The sequence below is a fragment of the Lissotriton vulgaris genome, chromosome 2_1, assembly GCF_964263255.1.
Source record: "Lissotriton vulgaris chromosome 2_1, aLisVul1.2, whole genome shotgun sequence".
NCBI lineage: Eukaryota > Metazoa > Chordata > Amphibia > Caudata > Salamandridae > Lissotriton > Lissotriton vulgaris.
The window spans coordinates 616,125,804-616,149,270 of NC_141687.1; the positions used below are offsets into that span (position 1 = coordinate 616,125,804).

The following is a 23,467-nucleotide window of genomic DNA, read 5'->3' on the forward strand; positions in this document are numbered from 1 at the left end:
CTTTACCATCCTTTTGATTGGAAACGTATATTCTTGCACTGCTCACATTCTGGGAAGTACTTTGTTTCTTTTTCATTCAACACTCCATGCGAATGAATGTTTTTTCTTGCTCCCTGCAGTGGAGTAGCTCGTTCGCGTTTACTGGCTTCTAATTGAGCTGTTACAAACATTTGCATCGCAACGTTGTGGACAGCATAAAAAGTAGGCGGTACAGTATTGTGTTACGCTTCACAAATAATGTTTAGTGAATTAATTATTTCTATAAGTTTTGGGCCTTTTGGAATACATTAATGGGGCTTCCATTAATTCGCCTTCTGAAAGATTAAGGACACACCCTGGGCTAGAGGGCAGTGTAAGCCCTCTGGGCCTGTGAAAGCGCGCGAGGAGCTGACTGTTTTCCCTGCAGCACGTGCAGTACTGCACTTCCCTCGTGGGTTCTGAACAATGAGAGGGGAGAGCTGAGGTGGAACAAGTGCTCTCCCTCTCCCTGTCGGTTGCTGTGCTATTGAGCCCGTCTTGTGTGCCGGCTGGCATGAGTGAAGAGTGGCTCTGTGGCAGCCGTCCTGCTGCCCTGAATTTGCGGTGTCTCTCCCCCTGTGGAGACCAGGACGCAGGGGATTGGGGGGTGGGGGTTCCGACCTACGTGCTTTGTGCCTCCATCAGCCACTACAGGGCCTGATTCTCCAGTAAGGGAGAGCCGGCAACAACACAGAGGGCCACTTCCCAGAGAGGAGCCCTGCGGGCTAGGTGTGGTGACCAGGGCTGAGGAGGAAGGGTAGGGCGATGCCCACTCAGCCCCTGGTGCTTGTGGAGTGGGGCTGAGCTTCACAGCTTATGTAGCAGTTGCACCGCTGGGTCACGGGCAGCTGCTTGGTATGAGGAGACCTAGGGTGGTCCTCCTGGTGACAGGCATGTATGCCCTTTTGTCCAGATCCATACCTTGAGGATGCATCCCCTCAGTGGTGGCCACCTCTCCTCGACCTGCTGCAGCTGCATAGTGCGTTCATGGACAGCTGCATTTTTCTAAAGTTACACTCATGGGGGAGCTACGCGTGCCTGTGGGGGCCTTAATTGGAGGTTGCCACTCGGGGTTGACTTCAACGGCTGCCCCGATCTCCATCGGAAACTTGCCGTAGTGTTTGCAGTAACCACCTGGTAGGAAACAGGAGCACAGTATTTCTTGTATTAGGAGCGCAGAGGCTGGTCCTTGTGTGTTTATGGCATGACTTACATACTATGTACAAGTGGGGGCCTTAATTGGAGGTTGCCACTCGGGGTAGACTTCAACGGCAGCCCCGATCGCCATCGGAAACTTGCCGCAGTGATTGCAGTAACCACCGGGCAGGAAACAGGAGCACTGTTTTTCTTGTTTTAGGAGCACAGACGCTGCTCCCTGACTGCTCTGCAAAGCTACCAAGGGAGTGAGCAGGGGTTATCGTGGGTTTGTAACTCCCTTACCCCGACTAGAGTGGTTCGTTCTGCCCGGCTGAGATAAATACCCTGGCCAGCACAGGGCCCAGCAAAAAGGTATCCTTATATGCAGAGATATAGTTCATTTAACACAGTTAACAAATACAATTCAAACAACATAAAAACTCAGCATATCAAAACAAACTAAAAATCAATACCATTTACAAAACAAATTGCTTTAACTTTACCAAAGGCGAGACCTGTTGCATTTCCAATGCGTGTTTCCATTTGCTGCGGCCGATGGAAGAGCGGGGGGCAGAGGAGTGGTGACTGCCGCCTGGACTCGACAGGTAAGAGCGGGGGAGGCTGCCGCCCCCAAAATTCATGCAACCCAGGGCGTTCCCCCTCCTCCCCCTTCCTCTTGCTACGCCACTGGCTCTCTGCCTCATGTGCTGCATGCCTCTACCCAAAAGATAGACTGATATTATTGAATTCAGTGTATAGTTTACAATACCTTAAGACACGGGTACTCATAGTACGGCCCGCGGGCCGACAGCGTCCCGGCAAGCCTTCCGTGGCGGCCCGCGGACCATGAGACATAGTACCCGTGATAAAAAAAAAAATAATCCAAGAGTGTCTGCAAACACTGCCGGTTGCAGAAACACTCTGAGAGAGACTGCTGCTCTGTGGGGCCGGGCGATTCATTCCAGGAGGCCAGAGTGGGGCAGAAGGGGCGCTAAGAGGTGAACAAAGTCCAATTCACATGCAAATGGTCTTTTTAAAGACCTGATAAGTGCTCGGGTGGGGCTGTGTGTCTGTGCGCGCTGGGGAAGCTGTCTTTCTCAGCCCAGTGACACACAGGCAGGGTGAGATGACAGAGTGAGGGAAAGGGAGACCGAGACATGGAGACAGAGAAAGGGAGAGAGACAGAGGGAGGAGGGCGACAGAGGGAGGGAGACGGAGTGAGGGAAGGGGTGAGGGAAGGGAGTGAGGGAGTGAGGGAGGGAGTGAGTGAGGGAAGGAGTGAGTGAGGGAAGGAGAGGGAGTGAGGGAAGGGGAGTGAGGGAGGGAGGGAAGGGGAGGGAGGGAAGGGGAGTGAGGGAGGGAACTGGAGTGAGGGAATGAGGGAGGGGAGTGAGGGAGGGAGGGAAGGGGAGTGAGGGAGGGAGTGAGGGAAGGGAGGGCAGGGGAGTGAAGGAAGGCAGTGAGGGAGGAGAGGGAGTGAGAGAGGGAGTGAGGGAAGGGAGGGGAGTGAGAGAGGGGTGAGGCAGGGGAGTGAGGTGGGAGTAAGGAAGGGGTGTGAGGGAGTGAGGGGAGGGGAGGGAGTGAGGGAGGGGAGGGAGGGAGGGAGGGAGGGAGGGAGGGAGTGAGAGAAGGGGAGTGAGGGAGGGAGTGAGGGAAGTGGAGTGAGGGAGAGAGGGAGGGAGTGAGGGAAGGGAAGTGAGGAAAGGAGAGGGAGGTAGAGAGGGAGGGAGGGAGGGAGGGAGGGAGGGAAGGGGAGAGTGAAGGAGTGAGGGTGAGGGAAGGGGAGTGAGGGAGGGAGTGAGGGAAGGGAAGTTAGGAAAGGAGAGGGAGGGAGGGAAGGGGAGAGTGAAGGAGTGAGGGTGAGGGAAGGGGAGTGAGGGACGGAGAGGACGAAGGGAGTGAGGGAAGGGAGTGAGTAGAGGGAGTGAGGGAAGGGAAGTGAGCAAAGGGGAGTGAGGGAGGGAGTGAGGGAAGCAGAGTGAGGGAAGGGGAGTGAGTGAGTGAAGGGGAGTGAGGGGAGGGGGAGGGAGGGAGAGGGGGAAGGGAGTGAGGGAAGGAAGTGAGGGAAGGGGGAGGGAAAGGAGTGAGGGAAGGGAAGTGAGGGAAGGGAAGTGAGGGAAGGGGAGTGATGGAGGGAGGGAAGGGGAGTGAGGGAAGGGGAGTGAGGGAGGGAGGAAAGGGGAGTGATGGAGGGAAGAGGAGTGAGGGAAGGGAGTGAGGGAAGGGAAGTGACGAAAGGGGAGGGAGGAGGGAAGGGGAGAGTGAAGGAGTGAGGGTGAGGGAAGGGGAGTGAGGGAGGGAAAGGAGGAAGGGAGTGAGGGAAGGGAGTGAGTAGAGGGAGTGAGGGAAGGGAAGTGAGGAAAGGAGAGGGAGGGAGGGAGGGAAGGGGAGAGTGAAGGAGTGAGGGTGAGGGAAGGGGAGTGAGGGAGGGAGAGGAGGAAGGGAGTGAGGGAAGGGAGTGAGTAGAGGGAGTGAGGGAAGGGAAGTGAGCAAAGGGGAGTGAGGGAGGGAGTGAGGGAAGCAGAGTGATGGAAGGGGTGTGAGGGAGGGAGTGAGTGAAGGGGAGTGAGGGGAAGGGGAGGGAGGGAGAGGGGGAAGGGAGTGAGGGAAGGAAGTGAGGGAAGGGGGTGAGGGAAGGGAGTGAGGGAAGGGAAGTGAGGGAAGGGAAGTGAGGGAAGGGAAGTGAGGGAAGGGGAGTGAGGGAGTGAGGGAAGGGGAGTGATGGAGGGAGGGAAGGGGAGTGAGGGAAGGGGAGTGAGGGAGGGAGGAAAGGGGAGTGATGGAGGGAAGAGGAGTGAGGGAGGGAGTGAGGGAAGGGAAGTGATGAAAGGGGAGGGAGGGAGGGAGGGAAGGGGAGAGTGAAGGAGTGAGGGTGAGGGATGGGGAGTGAGGGAGGGAAAGGAGGAAGGGAGTGAGGGAAGGGAGTGAGTAGAAGGAGTGAGGGAAGGGAAGTGAGGAAAGGGGAGTGAGGGAGGCAGTGAGGGAAGGGGAGTGAGGGAGGGAGTGAGGGAAGGGGAGTGAGTGAGGGAGGGAGTGAGGGAAGGGAAGTGAGGAAAGGAGAGGGAGGGAGGGAGGGAGGGAGGGAAGGAAGGGGAGAGTGAAGGAGTGAGGGTGAGGGAAGGGAGTGAGGGAGGGAGGGAGCGGAGGAAGGGAGTGAGGGAGTGAGGGAAGGGAGTGAATAGAGGGAGTGAGGGAAGGGAAGTGAGGAAAGGGGAGTGAGGGAAGGGGAGTGAGGGAGGGAGTGAGGGAAGGGGAGTGAGGGAGGGAGTGAGGGAAGGGGAGTGAGGGAGGGAAGAGGAGTGAGGGAAGGGGAGTGACGGAGGGAGAGGGGGAAGAGGGGGAAGGGGAGTGAGGGTGAGGGAAGGAGAGTGAGGGTGAGGGAGGGAAGGAGAGGAAATAGAGGGAAGGAGAGGGAGGGAGGGAGAAGGAAGGAGAGAGAGGGAGAAGGAAGGAGAGGGAGGGACAGGGAGGGAGAGGGAGGGAGAGGGAAGGAGAGGGAAGGAGAGAGGGAGAGGGAGTGAGACAGTCAGAGTGAGGAAGACAGGGAGGGAGAGAGGGAGATGGAGGGAGGCAGATATATATATATATATATATATATATATGTCGGGTCTGGTGGCTCAGTGGACGAATGCGTCCGCTGCAGGGACCTGTGTTCAACCTCATGCTCACAGTTTTTTCTGTTGCTCTAGCCCCGCCCCCTCCCTCACTGACCCCGCCCCCAACGGTGCGGCCTCGGACACACACCACACTGTAAATTTGGCCCCTGAGAGAAAGTTTGTGAGTACCCATGCCTTAAGATATAATTAGTTTCCTCCAGTATTTTGATTTTCTTTCTTTTACTTTTATTACATAGTGCTTTACAAATAAGCACTGTCACTGCCAATAGCTTGGCACTCGTATTACACAGACAACTGCCAGTGTGTGATACATGGCTCCCTCATACCCACCTCAATGGAGCTGGCGATGTTGAGGGTTTCTTCCATGCCGGGGATTTCCAGCTGGATCACACGCAGGTCTTTGCACTTCAGGGTGATGGTCCCAGAGGAGCTCGAACTTCCAGGCCTGTGGGGACAGTGCGAAATGTGAGAGGCTGAGAGCAGCGTTGACACCAGGAGGACACTAAACAGTGCAAAGAGTGCAAAGGGGAGAGCAGCGGAAGCACACACAAAGGGACCCCCTGTTCTCCAGGGGGTCATATAATAAAAGACAATGTTGCCTCAGCATTCGTCATAAGATTTGAGTTTTCTAGAGGATGTCAAATTCCATCAAAGACCATTAATGTTAGTCAATTAGTTCCAGTGCATATCCTCGCACCTTAGTATTTTATTTGTAAAAACAATTAGTAATAATAATAATAAGTGCCAGTTTAAGTTTCTGGAAGCCACTGTGGTTGGCCTAAGCCAGAGCTGCCTAAATGCCAGAGTCAGGACTAACTAGTACCATCCCACTCAGGGCTGTAGATTTGCTCTGTTTAAAAGAAAGCCAGGCAGCACCATGTAGTGATCTGTCATAACTAAGTGCCAGTGTTTAGGGATAAGTGCCGGAACTGAGCACCGGCAAATACCGGCACAAATTAAGCAGTTAATTACAGATTCCTGACTGCTCGCCACAGTGGATTTTGGGGCTTGTGCTATTCTGCATCTCACCATATGACTGATGTTCGGTGGATTTTATCTATCTCCTGAATTGAATTTGAATTGAATTTGACATTTATATAGCGCTCGAATGCCCGAGGGTGTCTAGGCGCTGCAGCTGAGGAGTCTACCGGAAATGAGTCATAGGAGAACATTTAATTTGAGGAAAGCCAGTTTTTCAAAGCCTTTCTGAAGGATAGTAATGTTGGACAGTTTTTTATGGCTAAAGGAAGTGAGTTCCACAATTTTTCGGCGTTGAGGAGAAAGCTACTTCCTCCCCAACGAACTCTCCTGAATTTGGGAATCTGGAGAAGTTTACTCTGAGCTGAGCGAAGCATTCTGCCTGGATGGTACCATGGTAAATGCTGTTTCAGGTGCGCAGGTTCTGTTCCCTGTAAAGCCTTGAACGCTAGAAACAAGGCTTTGAATTCAGACCTCTTTTTCACAGGAAGCCAATGTCGTTGTTTTAGGCCTTGGCACACAGACTGGAATTTAGGAATATTCAGCAACACCCTGCATCATTCGGTCAACCTGTACCGCTTCCATAAATAAAGTTAGCGAGAAGAACTAGTCCATGCTTGTCCACACAATGGTTACGGATTGTAAACAAACAAATCAAATTATTTGCTTATACAACTGTAACTCCTACATGTGATTATGTTTTAATTTGTATTATTGCTTACATCCTTTTCACTATTGCACTTGATCACAGCCTCGTTACCATTACCACTTGTTTAATGTTGTGGTTCAGATTAAATACTTTATGAAAATGTTGCACATCGAGCTCTTTTTTTTTATTGTTGGCATGTTTTTAAGATTGGAATAATAATTGTGTTTGATGGAATTTGCCTTCCCTTGTAATAGATACATTCGAATGATAGATAAATGCGGGGAACACTGTATTTCATCATTTGAGCGATTAGCGCCACGTGGAGCCATAAAGAGTCTCTGCAGCACGAGCATCTCTTGGGTGAACACAGTGAGACGAGCAAGGGTCGCAGCATTACTACAAACAGGGCAACCCATGCAGTGCCATTTAAAGGCACCGCAAACAGTGCGATGTGTGCAAAGGCACGAGGACAAACACAATGCAACTGAGACCTCTGCGGGGTGAACAAATACCGTGGAACGTGCTAGTGTAAGAGTAGCTCCGCCACAGGGCATACACAAACAGTGCCCACGTGCAAGAGGGAGAACACTGCCTCGTCAGGATCAACACAAACAGTGTGCCAAGTGCAAGCGTGAGAGTAGCACCACCACAGTGCAAACACAAACAGTGTGACACGTGCAAGGGTGAAAGTAGGACCACCACAGGGCAAACACAAACAGTGTGACACGTGCAAGGGTGAAAGTAGGACCACCACAGGGCAAACACAAAAAGTGTGACACGTGCAAGAGTGAAAGTACGACCACCACAGGGCAGACACAAACAGTGTGACACGTGCAAGCATGAAAGTAACACCACCACAGGGCAAACACAAAAAGTGTGACACGTGCAAGGGTGAAAGTAGGACCACCACAGGGCAAACACAAACAGTGTGACATGTGCAAGGGTGAAAGTAAAACCACCACAGGGCAAACACAAACAGTGTGACACGTGCAAAGGCACGAGGACAAACACAATGCAACTGAGACCTCTGCGGGGTGAACAAATACAGTGGAACATGCTAGTGTGAGAGTAGCTCCACCACAGGGCACACACAAACAGTGCCCACGTGCAAGAGGGAGAACACTGCCTCATCAGGATCAACACAAACAGTGTGCCAAGTGCAAGCGTGAGAGTAGCACCACCACAGTGCAAACACAAACAGTGTGACACGTGCAAGGGTGAAAGTAGGACCACCACAGGGCAAACACAAACAGTGTGACACGTGCAAGCGTGAAAGTAGGAGCACCACAGGGCAAACACAAACAGTGTGCCACGTGCAAGAGTGAGAGTACTACCTCATCAGGATCAACACAGTGTGCCACATGCAAGGGTGAGAGTAGCACCACCACAGGGCAAACACAAACAGTGTGACACGTGCAAGGGTGAAAGTACGACCACCACAGGGCAAACACAAACAGTGTGATACCTGCAAGCGTGAAAGTAGCACCACCACAGGGCAAACACAAACAGTGTGCCACGTGCAAGGGCAACAGCAGCACCACCGCAGGCTGAACACACACATTGTAGCACATGCCGTGTTAGGATAGCAACTATTTGGGTTGAGCACATAGCATGCGACATGTGCAAGGGTGGGAGGACCACCTACTTACACTGAGCATAAATAGTGCTACAAGTGCAAGGAGAGAAAAGCAGAAACAGTGAGAAATGTGAAAGCAGCACCCCGGGCAAACACAAACTGTCAAACTGAAAGCAGCTCTTCCTCAAGCTGAACAAAACCGTGCAAAGCATGCAAAAGTGAAACCACCACCATCACGACAAGAACAAACTAGGCAATATTAAAACAGTAAAACAGTCGATCTGAGACTCTATAGACTGAGTTCTCAATGTAAACAAGTGTGCACAGTGTGTAACACACGAGGGATTGTGAGTGACACTGTGAGTGCTACGCCTCTATAGGTATGTCTGTGCTCTTAGTGCTATTGTGTGCTCACTATTGCTTTGAAAGTGAAACAAAGAGCATGTGATGTGCACAATCCTCCAATCACCAGGAACCTCTTAGCCTGTACGTGACAGCGTGTATCACCATGAGCACATGCATGTAACTCGCGTCTATACTATAGGCCTTGGAGGCAATTGACGCACTTTCAAAATTCCACATTGTTTCCTGACATGTTTCGGATGGATGCCTCTTCACATGGTTAGCCATTTTATTGGAGTAAAACCATGTCAACCACCAGACGTTCCTGTTGGATCAAGCCCTTCCAATCTATGTTTTTAGCATAAAAGGCATCATCTCTCTAACATGCTTTAGGCAATGTCCCAGCATGTAAGGGTCATGCCTGAAAGTCTAGTGCCTTTTCCATGGCGTTAAACCCTCCTGACATGGTGGCGGACCCGCCACTGCAGTGGGCAGCTGTTCCACGGCCATGCTTGGCAGAGTCGCGTCTGCACCTTGGCGGGGACGAAGGCGTCTCTGATCATGACATGTCTACCACCTCGGGAACACTCAATATGAAGCTCATTCCACCGGCCTGGGATGGAGAATCTACTGATATTTTGTGGCAGACTCTAATAAAGCCCCTCCACCCCCAAAACCAGGCTGTAAGTAGTAAATCTTAACGATAAGAGAGGCAGATATTTAAATTTAGGAGCAATATGTTGCAACGCAACGTGTCTCTCACCCAATGTGTCCAAGCTGCTTAAACTGCATATGAAATATTTTACAAGGCTGCATATACATTGTTTCGACAGATTTTACGGCCTGTGACCAGCACTTGTCAGCCTCGTACTTTATAGCAGAACACTTTCCTTTGTTGACACAGCAGTCAGGCTACCACCGGCTCAGAGATCCCACTGCCTAGCTTTCACAACAGCCCAAAAATACGAGAAGTATTTCTGGTTTTGTTGCCAAACCGCCGGTAGGTTCTTAAATAAGTTTTCATGGACACCTTTTTTGATGTTTTACTAACAAGGTGATGTGTAATCGTGGACTGGTTTTAAGCGACTTAAACAGCCCGATGAATTCACCTTCCCCGACCCCATTTACAGGACACGCCCTAATTGCGTTTTTAAAAGTCAAAGATGCGCCTGCAACAACTTGGAATGGAAGAATTGCATATTGGCCACCAACATGTGTCAGTCAGCTCAGAGCTGCGTGGCTCTCTGGAGTGTGCCCCCTCCCCCCCGCCCCCTCCTCTCCCGCTAAAGGGCAACTTCGAGAAACATGGCAGGTTCAAGGGCCGTGGTGTTGTTGTTCAAAGCTTCAAAAACAATAGAGCCACCCAATAATCCCCTAGGGACTGGGTATCGTCAATAACAATAGCAAAGAGAGTCCCTAAAGGAATCATTTATACAACAACTTCAGTATTCGATCGTGTCATATCCATGAACCCTTAGTTTATGATAGTCACAGGAGCTTTAAATGATAACATCAATTTATCAAAAAAGATCAAGTTCTTTAATAATACATAGATTTTTGTCAATTGATTTCTGGCAACCAAAACTACCAATCATTTCAGACAGTATTGAGTGGTAGGGAGAACACCTTTCGCATTATACATGGGTTTTACAAATAGCCATGTTCAAAAGTTCATTGCACGTCTTCAATAGGTGTACAAAACCAAATTCAATGATTTGAGCAAAAACGGTGTTCATACGTCGACGTTTCGGTCCCTGGTGGTCGCACGGATCCTTGGGACCATCTTCAGGACAAATAGTTGCACAATAACATAAATTTCAATTGTCAACTGAATCACACTATGCAAGATGGACCAGCCAATCAGCCATGTGTGCTGGATTGTAAATGTGACGTGTGTTGGTCTTAAATGTGACCTGACATGCGGGAGTGGTAATACTCGTCCCGGGACGCCTGACAGCAAGTTTCTGGCAACGGTTGTTCAAAGCAGCACGGCTCAGTGCCCAGGGGTTCAGGGTCCATAGTTCTGTGCTCCCTGCCCTAGGCGCTTCAGAGCTGCGATGCTCTTTGGCTGGGGGTTCATTGCATTTGGTGCCTCCAGCCAGATCTCAGCTCAGAGCAGTATGCGGCCTAGCTGGGGGTTCAAGGGCCAGACGTTCCAGCTCAGAGCAGCATATTGCTTTAGCCGGGGGCTGGAGGCCTGTAGCGCCTCCTAGTGAACTGGCCACCTCTATGGCAATGCTGTCCCAAGAGCTTGCAACCTAGAATGGGTTTAAAGTGATCCAGGGCACACATCCAAATGTGACAGGTCGAACACTTTCCATCACCAGATGTTCTAAGGCGGTGCACACCTATGCTTTTCTGTGGTGGTGCCATACTATGCGTTTATTCTGTCTATAGGGTAGTGTATTGTAACTGTATTTGTATAACTCTTATTGCCACTGAGGAGGAGTCGAAACACTCTGAGGACGGGTTGCAAGCTATTCAGGGGGGAGTGCCTTGCAGGGGCGTAGATTCAGGGGGTGTTTTGGGTGTTACACCCCCCCGCCCCTCATACAAATGTATTCTCTGATAAATAGTTGGGAGCAGGTGCTTGCAGTCGAGTATTGTGAGATGTCAATCGGATCTCTGAAGGATTTTTCTACATACACACAAACAAAACGCATACACACACACGCTCTATCTCTGTTTTGAAAATCCTCACAAATATTGGTTATTTAACAAAATATTACAACATATTGTGATTGCTCTCTGAATGCCCCTACCAGTCAGCATTCCTCTCCCTTTCCACTGCCCCTTAGGCCCTTCTCATGCACAATGTTTGTCATATTATGTATTTAAACATTATCTGCCAGCCTTATTGTCGGTAAATCTGAAGCTCATACCCCCCAATGTTGCTGACCAAGCTCCACTCCTGGTGCGTTGGGTGGAAGAGTGCGTCTGCAGTATGACCCATTGAGGCGTTTGCTGCTGCATCCATGCAACAGCTGGAAGTAAACAAATGGCTGAGGGATGGCTTGAGGTGGTGAAAGCGGTCATGTACATGTATCCTTACCATCTGGAAATAGTGGTACTAGTAAATACTGTGTGGAGTTAACCCAAGTTCTAAGCCAGAATGAAATACTGCAGGACGTCAGCCTAAGAGCGACAGAAGACCGATCCTTGGCAGCAGTGCTAGGCCAGTGGGGGATATGATGGGTTAACCCAGGAGCAGTGACATGTGGTCCTCATACATTATTATGTAGTGCTTTATGCGCTTTGAGGGTTGTATGGTGTTCTAATGTGCATCGAGCTCCTTGGTACTCTTTGGGGGGCCTGGTTGAAAGGATGTTGTTTGGAATTTGGCCCCTGCTGGACATGCTTGGTGAGGTTCTTGAAGTTTGGACAAAGTGGTGAAAACAACGTGCGTCTTGTGCTGTTGTGCATCAGCACGGCTAGTAACAGAGCGCGAGCTCTGATTGGTGCACATACAGGACGCTTTCAACTTTTGCATGACCAGTATCAGCCTGCTGTTGGTGTCCATTGGTCCATTTCAACGGGGTATTAGGAGTCCACCCAGCAGCATCAAAAGACCCAATTCACTGGAGACATTGTAGGCCACCATATGGGTCCAATCAGGACTCTACCCATAAGTGACAGTGACATATCACCATTACTATAGCTGCTGTTTGTGGAGGAAGCTTATGTTTCACAGTTTGACGGACTATCTACACCCATGGTTATTATTCGAATGTTGGATCCTGTGTATTGTCTTGTCGGCTAGGGCCTATGGAGGTAACTTTCCTCATTGTGTGATCTTACACAGTCTGTACCTCTCTTGAGTATGTTGTTGTTTGGTTTTTTGTTTCTTCCTGCTGATCATCAGTGAAGGGCTCCGATACCCTCACGGGTCATGTTCGCACTATATAGGACTTTATAGATAAATAAATAAATGCTTCTGACACTTTACATGTTAAAATAGGCATGCCAGGCTGGCACATTTATGCAGTGCACATTAACCTTAAATAGGTCTCTTTGAGCCTTTGACACGAGAGATGCTAATTGTTTCCCAGATCAATGGTACTCGTTTTATTTACCTTGGGAGAATGAAAGGCTGAGTGGACCCACCAGGATCAGATTCAGAATCTGCAACTATGGCATTAAAGATAAGTATCTGAAGTGCATGTTATCAGCCCACTGAGCTGCCATGGCGACTGCTCTGGCCTCTGTGCATTGTAACCTTAGCTCCTTTATATTTTTCTCCCAAAAATATATAATATCTTGTCTTGTATGCAGTACCTGCAGTAGATGTAGCCATTTCTGGCACTATACATAGCAAGTGTTCAATAGTGTACTCAGTGGTACCCATTTTATCATTCTCAAAAGTATGGAAAACTGACATGCACATGCTGGGATTCAGACCCATGTCCTACCACTTACCCATGCACCGCTGTTGTGGGCACCGTACTGGTAGTGTACGCAAGAATATAAACAAATAGGGCAGCTGCATTAATTACAAGGATATAATCTGATGCCATAATCCAAGATTTCATGCCTTGCGTTACAAAACACTATGAAAATAAAATTAATTACATTTGTATTCTAGTTTCATGGCCTTGTTTTTCACTTTGAAAGGCACACTGATGCCAGCCTGCATCTCTAGCTTTTGTTGTAGTGAAAGTGTACAGATCACGTCGGCTGTGTATTGGTCTTTCAATCACCCACTCGGATATATTTCCTGCAGGGGTTAGCCTGCATGGGCACCTATGAGGCTGAGACAGCAGCGTGGCAGTAGGCACAGCAAGCAATTAACCAAAACAAGCATTGGAAATGCAATAGGTCTCGCAGTAGGAAAGTTTGAGCTATAGGTGTTATTTATTTTTTTGTTTTTTATTTATGTGTTGTTTTTTCTAAATAGCTAAATTAATAGATTTCTTATTTACAAAGCCAATAGTTATAATTTTTGTAAATGTGACACCTCTAGCATTTGTAAAGCAACATGTTTTGTATTAACGGGACTTATATGTGACTTATATGTATTGATATAAAAAAAATCAATGGCTTTAAAAAACAATTAATAATTAATACGTAAATAAAATGGATTTTATTTTATATTGCCAATAGCTTAAGGTTTATTAAATATATTTAGTGAAGATGCTGTGGTTGCGCTGAGTGAGGGTGAGTGAGGGTGAGGGTGAGTGAGGGTGAGGGTGAGTGAGGGGTTGAGGGTGAGTGAGGGTGAGGGGTTGAGGGTGAGTGAGGGTGAGTGAGGGTGAGTGAGGGTGAGTGAGGGTGAGTGAGGGTGAGTGAGGGTGAGTGAGGGTGAGTGAGTGAGTGAGGGTGAGTGAGTGAGGGTGAGGGGGTGAGGGGTTGAGGGTGAGTGAGGGTGAGGTGTTGAGGGTGAGTGAGGGTGAGGGTGAGTGAGGGTGAGGTGTTGAGGGTGAGTGAGGGTGAGGTGTTGAGGGTGAGTGAGGGTGAGGGTGAGGGTGAGTGAGGGTGAGGGTGAGGGAGGGTGAGGGTGAGGGTGAGTGAGGGTGAGGGGTTGAGGGTGAGTGAGGGTGAGGGGTTGAGGGTGAGTGAGGGTGAGGGGTTGAGGGTGAGTGAGGGGTTGAGGGTGAGTGAGGGTGAGGGGTTGAGGGTGAGTGAGGGTGAGGGGTTGAGGGTGAGTGAGGGTGAGGGTTGAGGGTGAGTGAGGGTGAGGGTTGAGGGTGAGTGAGGGTGAGGGTGAGTGAGGGTGAGTGAGGCTGAGGGGTTGAGGGTGAGTGAGGGTTGAGGGTGAGTGAGTGAGAGTGAGAGTGAGAGTGAGGGTGAGGCTGAGGGGTTGAGGGTGAGTGAGGGTGAGTGAGGGGTTGAGGGTGAGTGAGGGGTTGAGGGTGAGTGAGGGTGAGTGAGGGGTTGAGGGTGAGTGAGGGTGAGTGAGGGTGAGTGAGGGTGAGTGAGGGTGAGTGAGGGTGAGTGAGGGTGAGTGAGGGTGAGTGAAGGTGAGTGAGGGTGGGTGAGTGAGGGTGAAGGGTTGAGGGTGAGTGAGGGTGGGTGAGTGAGGGTGAAGGGTTGAGGGTGAGTGAGGGTGAGGGTGAGTGAGGGTGAGGGTGAGGGGTTGAGGGTGAGTGAGGGTGAGGGGTTGAGGGTGAGTGAGGGTGAGTGAGGGTGTTGGCTATTGTGCGCCGGGGTTTACACTACTTCAGTTAGGGCCGCACACTGCATGTCAGAGAAGAGAGAGAAGGGGAAGGGGGAGGAGAAATGCGACACGGCGGGCAGGGGAGGGGGCGGAGCGGGGAGAGGGAACAGACGGAGGGAAGGCAGATAAGGGGAGGGGGGAGGAGAAATGCGACACGGCGGGCAGGGGAGGGGGCGGAGCGGGGGCCTACGTGTGTGATTAAAAAAAGATCAGAATAAACCATGTTTGTGGGCTGGGTCTGCATGGCGATGTTGAAAGCTTAATTTGCTGTGTTTAATTTGGGGTTGAAAGCAATGTGGGAAAGAGGAGAGGAAGTGAGCAGGCAGACACAGAAGCAAAACAGTCTGTGTAGCTGCCTTTAAAAGAGTGGCGGAAATGTCAGGGGGTCTCGAGGAGCCCCTGCAGGATGAGGTAAAGGTGTTTATCAAAGAGGCATTGAAAGGGTTAGCTCACCCCAGTAGGCAGTTGTCTGTCCTTGAGAGACATTTCAAAGGCATTTGCGGGCAGACCTGGACTCTGAGGGCTCATGGAAGGGCTGGATGTTTACACCAAGAGGCTCACTGAGGTCATCAAAGTGTTGCCGCCAAAGTGATTGCGGGCGCTTAATGAGATGTATACCTCTCGGGTGGCCTTTGGTGGAGGGGGCTGGTCTGTACTCCTGCAGTCTGACTGGCGAGCGGCAGAAAGAAAATACTGCTTTTGTATGCGTTCGTTTGGAACGGCTTGGCTTCCATGTTAATTTGTAGTGGGTAAGGCAGTGGCACTCGGAGCCCTGACTGGCTATATTGTGTGCATTTGGGTGGACCTGCGCCGGTTACCAGTCTTTGAAGGCAGATAAGGGGAGGGGGGAGGAGAAATGCGACACGGCGGGCAGGGGAGGGGGCGGAGCGGGGGCCTACGTGTGTGATTAAAAAAAGATCAGAATAAACCATGTTTGTGGGCTGGGTCTGCATGGCGATGTTGGAAGCTTAATTTGCTGTGTTTAATTTGGGGTTGAAAGCAATGTGGGAAAGAGGAGAGGAAGTGAGCAGGCAGACACAGAAGCAAAACAGTCTGTGTAGCTGCCTTTAAAAGAGTGGCGGAAATGTCAGGGGGTCTCGAGGAGCCCCTGCAGGATGAGGTAAAGGTGTTTATCAAAGAGGCATTGAAAGGGTTAGCTCACCCCAGTAGGCAGTTGTCTGTCCTTGAGAGACATTTCAAAGGCATTTGCGGGCAGACCTGGACTCTGTGAGGGCTCATGGAAGGGCTGGATGTTTACACCAAGAGGCTCACTGAGGTCATCAAAGTGTTGCCGCCAAAGTGATTGCGGGCGCTTAATGAGATGTATACCTCTCGGGTGGCCTTTGGTGGAGGGGGCTGGTCTGTACTCCTGCAGTCTGACTGACGAGCGGCAGAAAGAAAATACTGCTTTTGTATGCGTTCGTTTGGAACGGCTTGGCTTCCATGTTAATTTGTAGTGGGTAAGGCAGTGGCACTCGGAGCCCTGACTGGCTATATTGTGTGCATTTGGGTGGACCTGCGCCGGTTACCAGTCTTTGCACTGGTGGGGACGAGCTGCTCCTTTGACTGGTTTTCGAAGCACTTGTTCACAAGTGGGACTGTCGAACCTAATGTTTAGTACGTTTCGCAGTTGGTGTGCTTATAGGACGATATTCCTCAAGAAGATCTGGACATATGGAGGCTAAGAAGTGACGCAAGAGACTGCATGTTTTGCAGTCCCGTCAGCAAGATAACGCAGTCACAGATCCTGGGTCAAAAATAATACTTATGTTTTCGCTTGTAATATTGTATGCACCGTTTTTTGGTTTTTTTACATACTAGCAAGTTGTTACTCTTCAAGAAACTGAGGATGCAAATGACTAAATACAAATATAAACAAGGCAGGCGGCTGGGGGGAGGAGAAATGCGACGCGACCAGGCAGGGGAGGGGGCGGAGCGGGGGTGTGGGAGGAGTGCGGGAACAGACGGGAGGGGAGGAGAGTAGGAGGAGGAGTAGGGGAGGCACGGCCTAGCGGCCGTGCAATCAAGAAGTGAGGGGGCGGGAGAGTAGGCAAGGCAGGCGGCTGGGGCCATGTGCACGCGCTTTTAAGCTCAATGCGCATGCGCATTGAGCTTAAAAGTCACGGGCACTGCAAGGAATCGCCACGATTCCTTGCAAGTTGGGGAAAGAGTGGATAAGTCCCAATACTCTCGCTTGCTCGATGCGCATGCGCATCGACAGGCGAGACCTAAAAACAGTGCTGCGGTTTCAACCAAGACTTAAATGGCCTTCCAGGGTCTGGTGGAATACTTGGGATGGGGGTGACCTTCAGGCCGGCAGCCCCAGTCCTGGCCAACAGGGGGGCTCAAGTTCTCTGAGCCAGTGGATGTCACGCCCTGGCTCCAGTGCTGCATTAAAATCTAATATTCTTTTATCATTTGCTTAGGCCCACATGCATCAAAGCAAAAACTGGTCGCAAACGGGCAGATTTTCAGAATCTGCCCCTCTGCGACCGTTTTTTTTACATGCATCTTCCCAAATGCAAAAATTGCAATTTAAGGAATCTGTAAATTGAGACTCCTTAATTTGCGATTGCATTTAAGGAATCCCAAATTGAGATTCCTTAAATCAATGCATCAAAGTAAAAAAATTACCGATTTCGCTAATAGGAGTAGCAAATTACCTTGAAGTTCAACTTCATGGTAATTTGCAAAAACTTTGAAAAATGCACTTTTGTGCATTTTTCAAAGTTTCATGTTGCGCCCTTAGGGCATGTGTGTGCGCAACATATGTGCACAGATCAATTTCAGGGGTGCAACAGGGTGTCCTTTAGACACCCCTGCACCCTTGAAATTGCATTCTCAATTGCATTCGCTAATTGCGATTCGCAAATTGAGAATGTCTTCCATTCATTCCTATGGGCCCCTAGGCCCATAGGAATGAATGGGGAGGTATTCCTTAATTGCGACTCGCAATTTGCGAATCGCAATTAAGGAATATTAAGAAATCACAATTTTTTTTGCAATTTCTTCATGCATAGCCTTTTGCTATTCCTTATTAGCGAATCCTTATTTTTTGCTAATAAGGAATCGCAAATGGCATTGTTGATGCATGTGGGCCTTAGTTTGGTATTTTAGGGCCCGATTTGGGTTCCGACCAATGCAAATGCTTTGCACGTTTTGTGTTATAGCTTTGCCCAACAAAAACACACAATGGACTGGGCATGCCGTCCCTAGATATGACCAGTGGCTGAGAAAAATTCAAGCTTTCCACCCATCACTCTTTTGTTTACCTCACTGTGATACCTTTGTTCAATGGGAATGCCCAGGCGTGGGCCCAGTGCTCACTGTGCCACAGGACGTAAGCTATGGATCCAAACCGGGTTAGGCTGCTTGTCTTCCCATTCAGAAGGACTTGTTCTGCAAGCTCAGGATGAGCTGTTCAAAGCTGATTTGCGTATGCCTGGTTCCACTTCTCGTCTGAGATGGCATGGTCAGGAAAATGACGATGGGCTTGAACGTGCTCCTAATTACCAGTGTCTGAGATTAATTGAAGCATATCATCCATCGCTTTCTTGCTTTCCTCATTGTGATGCCCTGCGTGCGACGGGTGTGCCCAGAGAAGGTTCTGTACTCACTGTGTCATAGGACTCAAGCTGCACCCTCCTGGCAAAGCCCAAATAAGTGAAAACCAGGCCAGTTTGTTGTTCATCTTCAGAGGGTCCTGGCCTGAGCCAGGACCAAGGCGGATCTGCATATAGCTGGTTCCTGTCTGCAGTGGCAGAGCGGGCAAAAAAACTCTTTTTGTTTTCCTCAGCTCATTCAAGGAAGAGCACTTAAGATTGTCTACCCCCAAAACGGATTCGGCCTACCTTCTTCCACTCTAAATCCTGGCAATGACAAGAGTCCCTCATAATTAAAAACAAATGTGCTTTGTACCCACTCACTATCAAACTAGCAAAGACTCTACCAGCTGTGCGCCTTGGCTTAAATCCCCTTCCCGGTCCCCAGTGCAGTGGGAACCTTGTAGCTGTGTGTTTTAGAGGCATTTATTACATCATAAGGGAAGTTGTTGAAAGCTCAAATTCTCTTGCCTCAGTGCTTTGGCATTATACTTATTAAGAGGTGAATACTTTCTTAGAGTTTGCTTCCATGCAATTCCTAGTATATATGCTTTACTTGGAAATTATAGGCTTCCTGAAACAGAAATAAAGTTTTGCCTTTGTTAAAGGATTGAATTTTGGTGTTTTTTCTCCTAATAGCGCCGGTGCTGGCACTTTTGGTCCCAATGGTGAAAACAAATACTGCCAAATATGATTGAATTGTGGACCAGACGCAAAGGGCCTGGAAGGGAAAGACAGAGGTTTTATTCCATCTGACATGCTGTGGAGAACAGATACCTCCATAAGGACTGTCTAGACGTCGCCAAAACCTTTACTGCAACATAATCACGACACTGACCATCCATGACCCAGATCAGCCATGACCTCGACCTGCTAGATTTACACTTCTGATTCCATTCCGAGCAGTTGGCCGTAAATCCATGGCGATTACTGCAGTCAGATGATGTTGATGTGAAGGTCTGTTTTTGTATGGATTATTGCTGTGAAGGTCTGTTAGGTTTTTAATTGGATAGGATGTTGATGTGAAGGTCTGATAGCTCTGTTATATTATGGATTGTTGATGTGAAGGTCTGTCAGGTCATTTATTGTATGGATTGTTGATGTGAAGGTCTGTCAGGTCTGTTATTGTATGGGTTGTTGATGTGAAGGTCTGTCAGGTCTGTTGTTGTATGGGTTGTTGATGTGAAGGTCTGTCAGGTCTGTTATTGTATGGGTTGTTGACGTGAAGGTCTGTCAGGTCTGTTATTGTATGGGCTGTTGATATGATCGTATGTCAGGTGTGCTATTGTATGGGTTGTTAGTGTGAAGGTCTATCAGGGCTGTTATTGTATGGATTGTTGATGTGACGGTCAGTCATGTCTGTTATTGTATGGGTTGTTGATGCGAAGGTATGTAAGGTTTGTTATTGTATGGATTTGTTGATGTGAAGGTCTGTCAGGTCTGTTATATTGTGGGTTGTTGATGTGAAGGTCTGTCAGGTCTGTTATTGTATGGGCTGTTGATATGATCGTATGTCAGGTCTGCTATTGTATGTGTTGTTAGTGTGAAGGTCTATTAGGGCTGTTATTGTATGGATTGTTGATGTGAAGGTCTGTCAGGTCTGGTATTGTATGGGTTGTTGATGTGAAGGTCTGTCAGGTCTGTTATTTATGGGTTGTTGACGTGAAGGTTTTCAGGTCTTTTATTGTATAGATTGTTGATGCAAAGGTTTGCCAGGTCTCTTTTTTGTATGGATTGCTGATGTGAAGGTCTGTCCGGTCTCCTATTGTACAGGTTGTTAATCTGAAGGTCTGTCAGGTATGTTATTGTATGGGTTGTTGGCGTGAAGGTTTGTCAGATCTGTTATTGTATGGGTTGTTGGCCTTAAGGTTTGTCAGATCTGTTATTGTATGGGTTGTTGATGTGAAGGTCTGTTATTGTACAGATTGTTGATGGGAAGGTTTGTCAGGTCTTTTTTTGTATGGATTGCTGATGTGAAGGTCTGTCCTAACTCCTATTGTACAGGTTGTTGATATGAAGATCTGTCAGGTATGTTATTGCATGGGTTGTTGATATGAAGGTATGTCAGGTCTGCTATTGTATGAGTTGTTGGTATGAAGCTCTATCAGGTCTGGTATTGTATGGATTGTTGATGTGAAGGTCAGTCAGGTCGTTTATTGAATGGGTTGTTGATGTGAAGGTCTGTTATTCTATGGGTTGTTGATGTGAAGGACTGTCAGGTCTGTTATTGTATGGGTTGTTGATGTGAAGGTCTGTCAGGCCTTTATTGTATGGATTGCTGATGTGAAGGGCTGTCAGCTCTGTTATATTGTGGATTGTTGATTTGAAGGTCTGTCAGGTCTCTTATTGTATGTGTTGTTGGTGTGAAGGTCTATCAGGTCTGTTATTGTATGGATTGTTGATGTGAAGGTCTGTCAGGTCTGTTATTGTATGGGTTGTTGATGTGAAGGTCTGTCTGCTCTGTTATATTGTGGATTGTTGATGTGAAGGTCTGTCAGGTCTGTTATTGTATGGGTTGTTGATATGTAGGTCTGGTATTGTATGGATTGTTGATGTGAAGGTCTGTCAGGTCTATTATTGTATAGATTGTTGGTGTGAAGGCCAGTCAGGACTTTTATTGTATGGACTCCTGATGTGAAGGTCTATCAGGTCGTTTATTGTATGGGTTGTTGAAGTGAGGGTCTGTCAGGTCCTTTATTGTATGGGTTGTTGATATGAACATATGTCAGGTCTGCTATTGTATGGGTTGTTGGTGTGAAGGTCTATTAGGTCTGTTATTGTATGGATTGTTGATGTAAAGGTCAGTCACGTCTGTTATTGTATGGGTTGTTGATGTGAAGGTCTGTAAGATCTGTTATTGTATGGATTGTTGATGTGAAGGTCTGTCAAGTCTGGTATTGTATGGGTTGTTGATGTGAAGGTCTGTCAGGTCTGTTATATTGTGGATTGTTGATGTGAAGGTCTGTCAGGTCTGTTATTGTATGGGTTGTTGATGTGAAGGTCAGTCAGGACTTTTATTGTATGGACTCCTGATGTGAAGGTCTGTCAGCACTTTTATTGTATGGGTTGTTGATGTGAAGGTCTATCAGGTCTGTTATTGTATGGGTTGTTGATGTGAAGAGCTACACCTTCGGGAAACAGCTTGGTGGTTTAGCAAATGACGTTCTGCTCCCTGAGGCTGGATGGATGAAGTGGCAGGGTGCAGGAGCCATAACCTATCCTATGCACCTGTAAAAAGTGAATATTAACACATGTGCTCTATACTAATAACACTACGAATATGTAAGTGTTCTTGCTAACTCATGCTGTGTGTGATTGCACCAGTATGACCATGCATGTTCTAAGCATCATTTTGCCGCTACAAACACATCCTGTCCATGATAATATGTATGCACGTGATAGCTTGCATGTGCTCCTACATGGGCTTGTCTCTGATAGTATGTGTAATTTTGAATACGTCTAAATGTCACTAGGAATCTATGCTAGCTTGTCAAATGTACAGTCTTTAAAGTAATCATCACATAATACTGGACTGGCTGTCTGAGGTGGCTCTGGCAGACTTAGAGCCACCGCCTAGATGGATCAGAAGTGGCGGCGTGGTAGGGGTGGGGCACCGCACACAAAGGAGGCAAGGCGAACTACATGTAGGTAAGTCTTTCGAGGTAGCGGACATATGTTTCTGCTAGGTAGCAAGACCCAAGTTTATGAAAGTGTAGGGTGATTCTGTGATAGCGAGGGCACTCTAGTGGGTATGTGTTTGAGGCTACCAGTGGTGACGGTGTGTGTACAACATGTCAGCCACATGTGAACACACGCATGAGACTGTAAACGAGTGCAGTTATGGGAAGGGTGTGTGCACTGTTTGCCACTTGGGAACATCAAATCAAAATAACATAACATCATAATCACCTTGAGGACCACACACCTACACAAGCGCCAAGATACCCTCTTGGGTGATTAGTGCACTATACAAATCCACATATCAGAACATCGCTGAGGATCTGAGTTGCTGCACTGATGCCGTGTGCATGTACCTGACACGCAGGAGTGGGCAGCAGCCTGGTGATGTGGGACGCTAAGCACAGCACAGAACAGTACTAAGACAGACTCAATTCCAAGACAAGGAAGCTGAGGCACGGACAGATAAAAGCAGGCAGTGGGGCGATTAGCAACAGCACAGGGTGATGTGTACAGCAGGGGCAGGCATTGCCACAGTAAGCAGGTAGAGATCCCACCTGTCCTCCTTCTGCGGGCCCTTACTCCGGCTGCTTTGGAAATAACCTAGATTCTGAACGCTACGGGCCAGGAAACAAGACACATTATTATTATTGCATTGTCTGATAGGTTTCAAACATCACCAGAGATACCCCATGGCGACCCAACAGTTATCAGAGAGACTCCAGGGCAGCCCCGCCGCCATCACCAAAGACCCTGAACCAGGTCAGCCAGCATCAGAAACCCTGAGAGATGTGTCTCACCAAATGTGCAGCCAGTAGGGTCTGGTTACAGCTTTGGGAAGGTTGTGAACTTCTCCAGTTGCATATGAGGCAGCAGAGGAGCCTAAGATCGCAAATTGTATTGGTAGTGCTGATGTACATAGACAACTGTGTATGAAAAACACCCCCAATAGACAATACAGATGTAAACTCCTCTCTCTCTTTGGAAACTGTACTGGTTGGGTTGGTCGTGCCTGCCTGCCTGCCTGAGTCTCCAAAAGAACCCCCTCTTGCTCTGTGTTTACACATCTCACGATCCTACAAGTCCCTAATGAACTGGGACTGAGCCAGAAAGGTGCCGAGCTTGGTGACACGTGACACCTGAATCAGGTCTACTGCAATATAAGGCTGTGTGCATGTGGTTTATCAAGACAGACCGAGGTTAATGCCTCGGACAGTGGAGAAGCCCTTTTTACCCTATCTATAGACTGGTTAAAATTGGATTCTCTCCTGTCACAAAGACACTTAACAGCCTCTCTCTAAACCCCCCTCTCTATTACAGGCGAATAGAAGCCCAGAATAAAACAGCCTCCAGATTTGAAAAATTGATCTTTCAAAAAGTTAAATTAAGGTTATAAAAAAAATGAGCTTAACAGAACCCGCTTTACTCTGAGACAGTGGAATTCTACCAACTTCCTCAACAGTATCCAGATTGACCTGCAGCCCTTTAAATATTTTGCTAGTTTTGTGGAATACTTTTGCAGTTTCACTTTGTCATATATACTTAATATTGCTTCGAGACAGTTTCAAAACAACAGATATGTGCTAAATATTCCAAAATCACAATCTTTTTTCATCCAATGTATTTTTGTAAAATCTGTATTTTCAATACCTCTACCGGAGAATGGTAGTTCTCATGAGCCTCAAAATGAGTCTATTTTTCATTTGAATGCTTTAC

The 23,467-nt window shown here is 48.4% G+C and overlaps 1 protein-coding gene across 14 annotated transcripts in view; it reads right to left on the reverse strand.

Moving 5' to 3' along the window:
- Positions 1-23,467, reverse strand: part of LOC147730844 (myotubularin-related protein 9-like) — a 180,369-nt gene that overhangs the window by 123,526 nt on the left and 33,376 nt on the right. For 8 of the 14 annotated variants that reach the window (XM_086955690.1, XM_086955683.1, XM_086955680.1 and 5 more), the window contains 2 exons: positions 22,309-22,368; positions 5,103-5,217 (listed from right to left, as the gene is read on the reverse strand). In XM_086955690.1, coding sequence (XP_086811816.1) covers positions 5,103-5,217; positions 22,309-22,368 — 175 coding nt within the window. The remainder of the gene's footprint in view (positions 1-5,102; positions 5,218-22,308; positions 22,369-23,467) is intronic. The other 6 variants (XM_086955687.1, XM_086955685.1, XM_086955691.1 and 3 more) reach the window with 1 other exon arrangement.